This window comes from Triplophysa rosa, linkage group LG3 (genome assembly GCF_024868665.1).
Source record: "Triplophysa rosa linkage group LG3, Trosa_1v2, whole genome shotgun sequence".
Classification (NCBI taxonomy): domain Eukaryota; kingdom Metazoa; phylum Chordata; class Actinopteri; order Cypriniformes; family Nemacheilidae; genus Triplophysa; species Triplophysa rosa.
Window position 1 is genome coordinate 16,458,560 of NC_079892.1, and position 14,670 is coordinate 16,473,229.

The 14,670-nt window shown below is 49.7% G+C and overlaps 1 protein-coding gene across 1 annotated transcript in view; it reads right to left on the reverse strand.

Moving 5' to 3' along the window:
- The window catches only part of cpne8 (copine VIII), a 55,668-nt gene that overhangs the window by 21,921 nt on the left and 19,077 nt on the right, over window positions 1–14,670 (reverse strand). Inside the window, exons 5-6 of the mRNA XM_057330205.1 lie at window positions 6,339–6,378; window positions 5,078–5,154 (exon numbers count right to left, since the gene is read on the reverse strand). Of these exons, the coding sequence (XP_057186188.1) occupies window positions 5,078–5,154; window positions 6,339–6,378 (117 nt within the window). The remainder of the gene's footprint in view (window positions 1–5,077; window positions 5,155–6,338; window positions 6,379–14,670) is intronic.

Here is a 14,670-nt window from a genome sequence, read left to right on the forward strand (position 1 = left end):
CTCTTCCGGGGTGCCGCCTGGGTAGGGAGCGCCAGGACCGGAGCTGGCTTCGAAGAGGGCCGGGGCTGCTGGGGAGCAGAGGCCGCACGGGATCTCGAAGGCCTGTGGGCGGCTGAGTCACGGCGGGGTATGATATGGCTAATCGCCTCCGTCTGCTTCTTCACTGCCAAGAACTGCTGAGCGAAGTCCTCGACAGTGTCACCAAACAGCCCACCCTGCGCAATGGGCGCGTCGAAAAAGCGGACTTTCTCGGCGTCGCTCATATGCGCAAGGTTAAACCAGAGGTGCCTCTCCTGGACCACAAGAGAGGACATCGCCCGACCCAGGGCCCGAGCGGTCACCTTGGTCGCCCTTAGAGCGAGGTCGGTGGCGGTGCGGAGTTCTTGCGTTAACCCTGGGTCAGTCTTACCCTCGTGGATCTCTTTCAACGCCTTGGCCTGGTGGACCTGCAGGATGGCCATGGTGTGGAGAGAGGAGGCAGCTTGGCCCGCAGCAGCGTAGGCCTTCGACACCAGTGATGCCGAAGTCCTACACGCCTTGGACGGGAGTTTCGGTCCACCTCTCCAGGTGGACGCCGCCTGCGGGCACAGGTGCACCGCGACTGCGCGTTCCACCTGGGGCACGTCGACGTAACTTAGCTGCCCCACCATCGAGGGAAGAGAGAGCGACAGAACTGGTTTGACGTGTACGTGCCGAAAAAGGGGCGTTCTACGTCTTCGTCAGTTCCTCATGCACTTCCGGGAAGAACGGAACCGGGGTTGGGCGCGGCTTGGAGTCATGCTCAGAGCCCAAGAACCATGTATCCAGCCGCGAGCGCTGGGGGAGAGGCACCGGAGTGCACTCTAACCCAATGTACATGGCGGCCCAGGAAAGCATGGCTGACATCTCGAAATCCGCCTCTTCCAGAGCTCGACCCCCCTTGGGGGGGAGCTGCAAGGAATCGTCGGGATCGGATGCTAGCAATTCGCTCTCTGATGCTGCGATTGACATCTCATCTTCCTCACGCATCGTGTCCGAATACGTGAAGGAGGATGCAGACGGTGTGGTACTGTCTGCTAGGGAATGGTGAGGCTAGGGAGAAGGGGTGCGAGCGATCAGCGAGCACTTGGCTGACGGATGAACGCTCGCAGAGACCCCTATATCACCCTCGCCGCTTGCCTTGGCGGACGGAATGGCCTTAGCCATCCTCGTCACAGCCCGGGAAGCATGCGAGGTGGTGGCTGGTTCTTGGGAGAAGGCAGCCACCTGTGACCGCAACGTCTCCATGACCATCTGCCCGTAGTGCGGGCAAGATGAGTCCACGAAAGCTGCCACAGCGTGCTGGATACCCAAACACTTGAGACAGACATCGTGCCTGTCCCCCTCCTCGATGAGGACACCGCACCCACGAGAACAGCGGGACATGCCACGCTGGAGAAATTTGCTCTTTTAGAATGCAGTGAGGCACCGTCTGCTGGCTCGAACACCTCTGGAACCGCCGAGACGCCCAGGGGAAGTCACCGCAGGAAGGGACAGTCCGCTGCACCACGTCGTAGAACTGGCAATCTGCAGATTTTGCTAAGTAGCAAGAGTTGAACTTCATCAGCGAAGGCTCCGAAGAACAAAAGGTGAATGAATGAAGCACGCCGTCTCCCTTTTATACCCAGATTTCCGGGGGAGGAGTCCGGCATGCAAATTTAATTCGCCAATTTTCATTGGCCTTTTCTAAGTAGTTGGAAGCGATTGGTTCTCAGGGACGAACCCCATCTGTCGGTTCGACACAACGTCGAGAGACCGACAGAAAGGGAACACCAGACATAATACAGTATTTAGCCCCTTATACAGTATTTAGGTCTTTTGCTAGACTTTTAGACATCAACATGCCACATTCACATAAATAAGTGAATGCAATTCACACAGAAATGCTGAAAATATCTTAGTATCATTCAAAGGTAAAACTGCAAGACTTGCAGTTTGGGTAAGTTACTCTGAAAAAGTAATTAATTACTAGCTACTAATTACATATTCAATAGTGTAATTAGATTACTGTATAAATTACTCTCTCCAAAAAGTATTTAATTACTTATTACTAATTACTTTCTATATCCTTTCTATAAGTGATTCAAGGATATGAAAACTCTTGATTAGGGCAGTTGTGGCCTAGGTTAGAGAGTCGGACTCGTGACCAGAAGGTTGCCTGTTCGATTCCCAGGGCCGGCGGGTAACAACTGAGGTTGCTCCCCGGGCGCTGCAGTGATAGCTGCCCACTGCTCCGGGGGTACGTGTGTTCACCACTTGCTGTGCGTGTGTTCACTACTCTCTGGATGGGTTAAATGCAGAGGTCACATTTTGTTGCCTTGTACTTGTACATGTGCAATGACAATAAAGTTGAATCTAATCTATTCTAACTGACTAAAGTATTACAAATGTGGGAAAGATAAATTAAAGCATGCATTTTAAAGTTAGACATTTTATTCATTGTATGTCAATTCCACTATTGTATACATTACACATTATTTAGTTCAGTTACATCCAAAGTAACTAATTAAATTAGAAAAAAAATTAAGAGTAATCCCTCACTTAACTTTTTTTAAGGGAAAAGTAATTAAATTACAGTAACTAATTACTTAGTAACCAGTAACACCCAACACTAAGGACTGCATCCTGTAAATTATCATAAAAATTACAAGTTCCTATTCACACTACAGTGTATTCATCAGAGGTGGGACCAAGTCATTGTATTGCAAGTCACAAGTAAGTCTCAAGTCTTTGCCCTCAAGTCCCGAGTCAAGTCCCAAGTCAAGACAGACAAGTCCCGAGTCAAGTCCCAAGTCAAGACCGACAAGTCTCAAGTCAAGTCCCAAGTCAAGACCGACAAGTCTCAAGTCAAGTCCCAAGTCCTACAGTTTGAGTTTCGAGTCCTTTCGAGTCCCTTTAAAGGGAACCCGGTGTATAGAGAGATGTATGGCTTAATGCGTTGTAATAGCCTTACACTACTAGCATTTGTCGTTAGAAACACATCAAATATTTTCAGTTCTTAAAAAAACCCTAAATGTAATACTCATTTTAACCTAAGGAGGCCGCCATGTTCTTTTTCGATGACGTAAACTGGTTGCAAGCACAGCTAGGCAGCCAAACTAAACACCGACACACTAATCAGTTCTTCAGTAAATATAAGGTTCTGTAGGATAATATATATATATATATATATATATGTGTGTAACAATGTTCACAGCAAGGAAGGAGGAGGGAACCGGCGAACGTTGAACAACAAAACTTTAATAAAATAAACAAACAACAAAACGAAAGTAAAATGCCGGCGGCTCCCGGTCACACATAATAAAACATAACGTAAAGTCCAGGCCTGGTTCTCTCTCGTCCTTTACTGTTGTCGCTCCTGCTTATATAATGCTAAAAAAAGAAAGAAAATAAAGAAGCTATTTGGTGTATTTTCCTACATTTTAATATTGTTTGTCAGAAACAACACAAACGTGCATATTACCAAAATCATTTCGAATTTATCATATACACGATGTTTTAGCCATTATACAATGCATTTTATCCAGATTTTGACTTTTTGATGTTTATTTATCCACATCAGTAGCCTAACGTTATTGTCTTCTCTCCCTCGGTCATTAGCTGACGGGGGCTAATATTCACGTGTGCTCTAATACAGAATAAATAACCAAACCACAAGCATTATTATTGTGTTTATCAGTATATTCTCATAATGTATAAAGTATACGATTACGGTGGATGCTGATGTCTTAAATAGTCTTAAATGTCTCAAAGGCGGTAGTTTAAAGCTATGATTTAATGCACGCTCACTTTGAACAGACGTCTAATACTGAACGCGTTCTTTTATGGCTGGCAGGCTGGCTTGTGTCAAGAGGACATACCGCCACCTACTGTCCCTGTGTGTTTGTATATCTGATCTTATGTTTTACGTGTCATATTTTACTGTTATATATGGAAAACGTGTGTGCTTCGCTGTTGCGAAAGAGAACAGGTTTAGGTCGCAACCATTTGACATCACGGATTCTGACGCAAAAAATAGCGGCCTCCTAGTAAAAATATTTTTTCAAAGTTTATGAATACTGTGACAGTTACACTGTTTTTTTTATTTCACAATTATAAAGTCAATGCCATTGTTCATATATTAAGCCATACATCGCTCTATACCCAGGGATCCTTTTAACGTGTTTGCAATGTAACGTTAACAGTGAGTTTACAGTCTCATTGATTTAACTATGCAGCTAGCAAAGTTACTTAGCCGATAAGCTAACGTTAGCGTCATTCAAAACTTACCGTTCTTTGTGCAACTTCAAATGTCGAACGAAGTTAGAAGTTGTTGCGTCTCCATCTGTAATCTTCGACCCGCATGTTTTGCATATTGCAGTTCGTTTTTTGTTGACCACCTCGTGGTTTTTATACCCGAACGAAACTATCTTTGGTATCATTTTTGCCAACTGGCGCGTTGTTTGACAGTTCTTCTTCATTGGTTGTCCTGCAATTTGATTGGATGGATACTGTCGGATCAAAACAACGTGATCTAAATTGATTGGATGTTGTGCCGACAGCACACACACACACACACACACACACACACACAGATTCACATAAACACAGAGAGAGATAGAGCGGTCCACGTCAACATACTTTTTAATCTTTGGGTTTTGGGGAAAGTAGCAAGTTTTTTCAAGTCAAAAGGCTCAAGTCCAAGTGAAGTCACGAGTTACTGATGTTAAAGTCCAAGTCGAGTTGCAAGTCTCTTTACATTTTGTCAAGTCGAGTCAAAAGTCATCAAATTCATGACTCGAGTCTGACTCGAGTCCAAGTCATGTGACTCGAGTCCACACCTCTGGTATTCATGTTGAACAAATTTATGTTTATGGATCTGTATTTCTCTGTTTATGATGACAACAGGTGCACCTCAAGACAATCTAGACATTTGAATTGAAATTGTAAAAAATCAGTCGAAATGTCTTAAAATGACACATCACATCTGCTGGGCACATACACACATAGTTAAACATACTGGAAGTGGTAGCATGTTTTGAAGAAGTGTGAGATCTCCTTCAGTGAAAGCAGGACTTACGCGAGTGGTCTTTCCATTCGACTACCCAGAGAGCCCACCACCTCTCCCAGAGTACAGTACATCTGACCCAAGAAGTCCTGTACACACCAGAGCAGAGTGGCATATTAATGATATTTCTGTGTATTTGGCCACATCTGCACATATTAGTCAATGTAAATACAGGAAAAGTAATTTAATATACAATTCAAAACCGAACTTTCTTTAAGTGGTCATGTTCTACAAATTTCTTGTTGTTTTGTTTTTGTCACTGTAATGTAGTATAACAACATGCTTCTCGTGAGTTTCTCAAAACCTCCTACTAAGCCCCCCAATCTAAGCCCCCAACCCCCCCCCCCAAGAAAAAGACAAAAATTTAAATTCAAACCAAGCAAACAAAACTTTTTTCTTCATATCACATGGATGAAAAACAACTGCTGTAGTTGTTATTTAACTAAGAATAAGATTGCAACGTCTGGGACGTTCTTGGCTTTGGAAAATCAGTGTGTCTATATTCCAAGATCAAAGCATTAGAAAAGAAAGACTTTCTGATCACATCAGTGTAGGATTCTGTGATAGTTTGACACAACCACTATGATTTTAATTCCGACATTTTATGCCCTGGGTAATTATGCCACAACTGACAGAAAGTCATAATTCAAATAACAATAAATCTAAATCATGTGACATTATCAACAATACATTTTAACTTTAAATAAATTAACTTTTTCACTTAATATTCAACAAACAAAATGAAATTAAAGAGAATGTTAAACAAAAATGCATTTGAAAAGGTACAGAGCAGGCGTGATAAAACAACTTTCCAAAACAATTTTAATGACATTATGTAACAGAGAGTTTTTCTAGTTTTAATATAAAACAACCTTAGGGACATGAACTTTTCTGTAAAATAAGAAACACTAAAACAATTACCGATGAGAAAATTATTTCATAGATTACATTAAGATCTACTCTGGAAAGGCTGCGCACTGTAAATCTGCAGGAGAAATGTCTTCCTGATAGACAGAACTGAACCGAAAAAAGCCGGAGGAGAAATAAAAGAGCTAATAAGATCTGTAAGCTGCATCTCTCCACATCAACCCCCAGGTGCATTCTGGGATAGAGTGACCCATAGTTCTGACCCCCACCAAACGCCTGAAAATCACAATACAACCTCATTGATAAGAGTCAAGCCAGCTGTCTGTATGTCCACACATACACGCACACGCGTGCACACACACACGCAATTGTGTCCTTCACTTTTCCTTGTATGGGAAACACTTACATGTTTAGAGAGGTTTTCACTCTTTGAGTCAAGGTCATACCTAGAAAAAATATAAAACTCAGTCAAACAGTAGAAATGGGAAGCATTTATAACCATGACTCAATAACGCCGTGTTGTTCTGGGTGATTATCAGTGTTTATTCTGGGTGTTTAGTGCTATGTTGTGTTTCTAGAGCATTGCTAGAGGTTACATGTTGACGTCACTGTAGATGGTTGCTATGGTATTCTGGGTGGTTGCTAGGGTGGTATGAGTGGTTTGTAAAAGTGGTTGTAAGAGTGTTCTTGGTGGTTGCTTACTGAGAGAAGTCAAAAGAGCCCTGTATGATTCTGGTTATTATGACTTTTTTTGTCAACATATACGTGATTTTTTATTGTGTATTAAGTGAAAGAGAAACATATTTTTTGTGAGAGCTTACATCAAAAATTTGATGTGTCACCTCAAAGCCTTTTTTTACTTTGTTGTTTTCAAAGCAACACTTAAAGGAATGCTGGTAGACATTATTTCAGCACATTCTCAAGTGCCGATTCAACAGCAGCTCAAATAAAAGCTCAGCAGGTGACAACAACCTACATGTTCGAGGGAAAATCTTTCATGTTAGCATGTATGTTATTTCCCTCTCAGCATAAAGTTACAAACTTGACTGTCTCTCTGTTTGTCTGCAGGTGTCCCTGTCTGCAGGGGCGCAGATGGGATTTTTTAACTGGGTGGACCAAGCTGTCAGCAAATGATTTCAACTCAGTTAGTTATTTTGCGTAATTTGGGCTTTAACTAGAGCTCTAGTATTTACTTTGCGTAAGTTGGGCTAATGGTTTGCACTAAAAAGCCATTGGAGGATTCTTATTTGAAATCATGGATAAACAACAATGAACAAAAGCCATTGCAAAATTCTTATTTGATATCATGGATAATATGATTCAGTGCAGAAAAATCACCAGCTCAGTCATCGACGATGGCATTTGATCACTATGGTTACCGCTACTACAGGCACAATTGAGGCAGCTAACAGCTTCTCGTAGGACCCCGGGGTCGGGGTCAAGAGGCTAGCAGCCAGCAGCACACAGAGAGCACAGAGAACGTAAAAATGTCGGTGGCTGACCCGGTTCTGAAGCAGTGACGGCAAAATAGTGGCCTGTCCGCCACTACTTAGGCTAATGTAACTTTACATAGCGGAAATCCTGATTGATCCTCAGTTTTACCGATGTTTGTCGCTTTCGTAGGGAAAGTGAGGGGGTCGGACTGGGATCTGAGGGGGTCATGTCCCCCCGTCCATAGTGCTATCTGCGCGCCTGCTGTCTGTGCTGTTTCTGTATAAAATGAGCCGTGTCAGCATGTGTAAATTGCTACATAACCAAGACATATTTTACACACGCAGCAGGCTTTCACAGTTTCTGAAAAAAATGCTCTTTCCTATGCAAAACCTCACAACTATGGTGTTATTTGTGTTGTGTCAAGTTGTCGAGGTGTTGATGCTGTATGTGGTAGTCAATGCATACTTAGTTATTACTGCTTGCGAATTGGTTGCTAGGGTTTTCTAGGTGGTTGCCAGGACGTTGATATGTGGTTGCTAGGATAATATTTTTTGCTGAGAAAAGCAATATAGCACACCTCTCCTTGACAAGGCTCATGATTTGAGGTATCAGAAGAGTTGTGATACACTGAGAACTCACAATTCAATAGAAGACACAATGCTGGGATCACACGATAGTATTACTATACTTTGAACAAAAGTTAAAAAAAAATTGAAGTCACAGATATAACCAATTCAGTGTTTTAGTAAAAAAAATGTACACAGCTTGTCATAGAATTAATAACATTCAAAGTTTAAAGGGGTCATATGGCGCAAATACGTGTTTTTCTGTGTCTTTCGTGTGTTATAAGTTGCCCATGCATGTATTAGACACGTAAAAATTGCAAAAATGAAAGTGTCGGAACAAAAGATGCATTCTATCTAAAAGCGAATGCTCACACAGACCTGCCTGAAACAATATAGCCACACCCCCACAAATCTACGTCAGTTTGAAGTATGATTTGACTAAGACCGCCCAAATGTATACGCAAGTAAGGTGGGCGTACCTGTAAGTACAATTGCTTTGGAACCTGATGTTCCAAATATGGTAAGAGGCGTTACATTTCCTTCACACGCTTGCAGTATTCGACCAATCACTACGCACTGGATAACTGGCCAATCATAGCACACCTCGTTTTCAGGACGATGAGCTTTGTTAAAAGTCAGCACGTCTCAGAGAGACGGGGCAAAGAGGAGATACAAACATGCACGGTATGTGGAAAATACAGCATTTTTAAACCTTAAATCGTATATACACCATGCATTACATCTAAAACAAACCATAATATTCATTTTAGCCGTGTCATATGACCCCTATAAATGCACCGCATGTGTGTAAAAATTGAATAGGTCTTTCGACGAAAACCAAAGCTCAACCAATATGAGTAAACAGACATCGTATCATAAAAAATCACCAAAGCCCTATAACATAAATTGTATTTTCCCTTTCTGTCGGTCTCTCGACATTGTGTCGAACCGACAGAATGGGATTTGTCTTGAGAACCTATCATCTTCTGAGTATTTAGAAAAGGCCAATGAAAATTGGCGAATGAAATTTGCATGCCGGGCTCCTCCCCGGATGTCCGGGTATAAGAGGGAAGCCGGCGTGCTCATTCATTCACCTTTTGTCTGAGGAGCCTAAAGCATCCTCCCCCGACCGCTGGGGTGGGCGGCCAGTGTTGTGGCATGAGGGACACAACGTCTCGTTCCCTCCATCAGGGAACCGAGGTTACATCCGTAACCAAGACGTTCCCTTTCTGTCGGTCTCTCGACGTTGTGTCGAACCGACAGAATGGGGTTCCTATGGAAAACGCCACAGCACTGAGCCGCGTCACAATCTCTGCGGAGCGACGTTGACTGGCCTGGGCGAGTCAGACGAACACGCTAGCGCGAAATTATGACCTTCCAGTGGAGAGGAAGGGGGACCCAGAGCTTTCCACAAAAAGTTGGGAAGCCCCCTAACGCCGGCCGTCACGGGCGGAGGCCTAATTCTCTAAATGGCGAGAAGCCGCCCGGCACCGTACGGGCCACTGGGTAAGCATTATTCCCCCTGGGGGAAAAACGCTGCAGAGGCCACTACCTACCGTAGGGAGGAATTAGTGGAGACACCACATGGTCTCACCATCAGGGGAGAACTCATGGGAGGAATGTGCGGACTGCAGGAGTTAACCGCAAGGTGGGAGTCCACCTGGGGAGGTCATGGGTTGCCAAGGTGGGAACCATTCATGAGGATACATCAGACGGAACAGCCCACGGAGGGGGGGTTACCACGTCTGGAGCACTAGGTCCGGTTAGAGCTATGTGGGAGATAACTCAACTGTTCCCCGGCCTAAGGGGGCAGGGCTGCTCTGCCCAGCCTGTCCCCTGGAAGGGTGCTTAGTGATGGATGGAATGCCTGTTCTTTACCCGAGGGGAAAGAAGTGAGGCGGGATCGCCACTGCTCCCCCCGGAGGGGGAAGGGCTTCCGCAGGCGTATGCCCTACCGGCTGCCGGTCCCACACCTTGCCAGGATGCGGGCTGACACCGGTTCCGCGCGTAGGTATTAGAACCTCACGGAGTTGTTAGGCATAGCCCAACCCGCAGCTCCGCAGATGTCTGCCAGAGAGGCGCCCTGAGCCAGCCACGAGGGGTGTGCCTCACCCCCAACGGGCAGGAAAAGAGATCGGTATGCCCTAACGAGGGCATCCACGATCCAGTGCGCCAGCCTCTGTTTGGAGACAGCCCTCCTGCTGACCTCCGAAACAGACAAAGAGCTGCTCAGAGCTTCTGGGCTCTGCGTGTGGTCCAAGTAGAGGCGCCGTGCGCGTACTGGACCCAGCACGGATAGGTTGGGTCTTCCTCCCCGGTGGGGAGCGCCTGCAGGTTCACCACCTGGTCTCTCGGGAGAGTGGTGGGAACCTTGGGCACGTAGCCGGGGCGGGGTCTCAAGATAACGTGAGAATCCCGGCCCCGAGTTCTAGGCAATCTGTGGACACGGAGGGTGCTTGTAGATCCCCTACCCTCTTGGAGGTGAGCGCCATGCGGAAAGCCGTCTTTATCAAGACTGAGAAAGAGCGGCAACCCCGAGAGGCTCGAAGGGGGCGGGGCCTCTTGAGGCCCGCCACCTAGGTCGCAAGAGGGTACGGAGCGCGGGTAAGGTGGTCACCCTCTCGCGCCCCTTAGGAACCTAATGACCAGGTCGTGCTGTCCCAGAGGCTACCCAGCACTTGGGTCATGATGAGCGGCCGTAGCGGCTACATACATTCCCAGTGTGGAGGGGGAGAGGTTACTCCCCGGCTCTCTTGAGGACGGGACAGCTCGTACCCGACCGAGCAACTCCGCGGGTCTTCTCGCCGAGAAGAGCACCAGGACGAGAAGAGGCGCCACCTATGGGCGTATAGCCGCCCAGTGGCCGAAGCCCTAGCCTGAGTGACGTCCCAACCGGACTGGGGGTGGGTCACTCAGGATCTCCTCGTCCCGTCCAGACATGGAGACCAGGTTTTGCCTGGGATGCCGTAACGTGCCCCTTCCCCTGGGGAAGCTGTTCGCCAGGGGGAGCGGCCAGGGGGGAGTTGTTGTCAGAGCCTCAGCTCCGAGAACCAAGTCCTGGTTAGGCCGAAGGGGCGTAACTAGTACCACTTGATGCTCCTCTTCCCTGGCCTTGCACAGGCCCTGTGCAATGAGGCTCACTGGGGGGAAGCGTACTTCCGCTTGTCCCGCGGCCAGCTGTGCGCAAGGGCATCCGTGCCGAGGGTACCTCGGACAGGGAGTACCCAAGCGGACAATGGGAGGAGTTCGGGGAGGCAACAGGACCACCTGTGCCTGGCCAAACTGCCCCCAAATGAGCCGGCTGCGCGGGGAGGGAGTCGCCACTCTCCGCAAGGCGTCAACTGACGAGAGAGCACATCGGCTGTCTGGTTCAGGACGCCTGGGATGTGTGTGGCTCGCAGGGAGCTGATCACCTGCTGACTCCAGAGGAGGAGGCGTCGGGCGAGTCATGTTAGCTGCTGTGAGTGAAGAATACGCCACAGCAGCTGTGCTGTCCAACCGGACCAGCACGTGCTTCCCTGCACGAGAGGAAGTCCCTCAATGCAAGTAGCACAACCCACAACTCTAGGCAGTTGAATGCCAACGCAGGCGGGGGCCCGTCCACCGCCCCGACACTGCTTGCCCGTTGCACACGGCACCCCTTAGGGTGTGTCGGCAGAAAAGCGTGTGACCAACGCCTGCTGCCGGTGTGCCACGCTCTCCAAGGAACTTGACTCTGCCGCCAGTGTTGGAGCGGTCGTATATGCATCGACCCGAGGGGGGGCCACCCCCGCCGAGGATGCCATGAATCCCAGGAGCCTCCTGTTACAGGGGGACCGCTGACTGTCTGATCTCAGGCAGTTCAACACTGACCGGGCGCGCTAGTCCTCGCGCCCCCCCCTGGGGGTGAGCGGGGCCGCCCGTGAGGACAGAGTCGAGTTCCATACCGAGAAAGAGGATGCTCTGCACCGGGGAGAGCTTGCTCTTATCTCAGTTGACCTGTGGCCCCACCGATCTAGGTGCCGGAGCACCAGGTCCCTGTGTGTACACCACAGATCTCGAGAGTGTGCCCAAACTTGAGCCAGTCGTCGAGATAGTTAGTACCCGTACACCTCCTTCCCAACGGGGAAGGAGGGCGGCTTCCACGACCTTCGTAAAGACTCGTGGAGACAGGGACAGACCGAAGGGGAGGACCCTGTACTGATATGCCCGTCCCTCGAACGCGAACCGTCGGAACGGCCGAAGTCGAGGGAGGATCGAGACATGAAAGTACGCGTCCTTCAGGTCGATTGCCATGAACCAGTCCTGACGCCTGACGGACGCCAGGATGCGCTTCTGCGTGACCATCCTGAAAGGCAGCTAGTGTAGGTGCCTGTTCAGAACACACAGACCCAAGATAGGGCGCAACCCTCCGCCTTTCTTAGGGACAATGAAGTACGGGCTGTAAAACCCGCTGAACACCTCGGCCGGTGGGACGGGCTCGATCGCTCCCCTCACCAGAAGGGAGGCGACCTCCGCCCGAAGTACGGGGGCATCCCTGCCTCTGCCTGAGGTAAAAGGACGTCCCGGAACTTGGGCGGACGTGTAGCGACTGAATCGCGTAGCCGAGACGGATCGTCTTCCTCAGCCCGCCTGACAGTCTGGGGGCTCCCAGAACTGTGACAGGGGACTAGAGGTTGATCTGCTTCATCGCCCCCGCGGAGGGTGGTTCGATGGCTAGCAGTACGGATTCCTTGCCAGGGGAGGCCCCCCGGGGAGGAGATCGGCTCTGCCATATTTCCTGCCTGGCGACTGCGCAGCTCAACGCACTGTCTGACTGAGAGTGCTGAGGGCTGGTGTTTATACTCGACATTGCGCTTTGCCATGACGCAACGTCGAGTTTGCCGTTCACCGTCGTGCAGAGGGTGAGAGCGGCTGAGGTAACCCAGAGAGAGAGGAAACTCTCCTTTTTGAGAGTAAGTGGGCGCCAGCCCCCCAGAGGGGGCCAGCAGATGGAGGGACGGGGCAGGAACCGTCCCTATCCGACCTACCAGCGCTGTGGCTGGGGTCGGGCCCAATGGTAGCCTCGATCCCCCTGAGGTGATCCCATGACAGCCGCTGCCCGCGGCTGCTGATGGGGCGATGGTCTCCTCTTCGCTGTCTCCTCCAGGTCACTGGAGGGCGTTGAAGAGGACCAGGGCTGCTGGGAAGCAGACAGTGCACGGGACTCGACGGCCGAGGCGGCCGAGTTGCGGCACGGAGGACTGCTTTTTACTGTCGAGAACCCTCCACAGTAACACCAACCAGCCCCCCCTTGCGAGACGGGTACGTCGAGAAAGCGGACCTTCTCAGCGTTACTCATCTGCGCAAGGATCGGCCAGAGGAGTTTCTCATGGACCACAAGTGTGGACATCGTCCGACCCAGGGCCCGCGTGGTCACCTTGGTCGCCCGTAGAGCGAGGTCGGTGGCGGCGCGGAGTTCCTGCATAAGCGCTGGGTCGGTCTTACCCTCGTGGAGCTCTCTCAACGCCCTGGCCTGGCAGGAGCCATAGCGTGGAGAGAGGAGGCAGCTTGGTCCGCCGCAATGTAAGCTCTCGACACCAGAGATGCCGAGACACCACATGCTTTGGATGGGAGTCTAGGTCGAGCCCCCCCAGGTGGCCGCCACCTACGGGCACGAGTGCACCGCGGCGGCATACTCCACCTGGGGGACACCGACGTATCCTCCAGCTGTCTCAACCTCGAGGGAAGAGAGGGTGACAGAACTTTGTTTGACGTGAAACGTGCCGGGAAGGGGCGTTCCAGGTCTTACAAAGTTCCTCATGCACTTCCGGTAAACACGGCACTGGGGGCGGGCGCGGCTTGGAGCCGCGCTCAAACCCGAGGCGCCATGTAGCCAGCCGCGAGCGCCGGGAGAGGCAGTGCGGGCACTGCAACCCAACACTCACGGCGGCCCGGGAAAGCATGGCTGACATTTCGACGTCCGCTTCTTCCTGGGCTCGACCCCCCGAGGGAGGGAGCCCGAGGAATCGTCGGAGTCGGATGGCAGTACGTCACCCCCCGATGCTGCAAGAGACCTCTCATCATCACGCATCGTGTCCGAATACGTGATTGAGGAATAAGACGGCGGACCGTCTTTTTTGGGGAACGGTCAGACGAGCGAAACGAGGTGTGAACGGTCCGTAGGCCGTGGCTGGCGGATTATCGCTCACAGTAATCCTCATATCACCCTCGCTGCTTGCCATAGCGGACGGCAGGGCCGTAGTCCTGCCGCCACGGAACGGGGAGCAAACGAGGTGGTGGCTGAGTCCCGTGGGAACACAGCCACCTGTGACGCAACGTCTGAATCGTCACCGCCCGCAGTGCGGGCAGGACGTATCCACAACGTCTGCCCCAGCGTACTGGAAGCAGGCATTGTGTCCGTCCCCCTCCTCGATGAGTGTGTTGCACCCATGAGAACAGCGGGACAAGCCACGCTGGAGAAATTTGCTCTTTTAGAAAAGGAAATTTGCTCGAACACCTCCGGAACTGCCGAGACGCCCAGGGGAGAGTCACTGCAGGAAGGGACCGTCCGCTGTCCACGTCGTAGATTCCAGCAGAAAAATGATCACCCAAGATCGTAGAGAAGCTCATCAGATGCGTAGGCTCTGAAGAACAAAAGGTGAATGAATGAGCACGCCGGCTTCCCTCTTATACCCGGACATCCGGGGAGGAGCCCGGCATGCAAATTTCATTCGCCAATTTTCATTGGCCTTTTCTAAATACTCAGAAGATGATAGG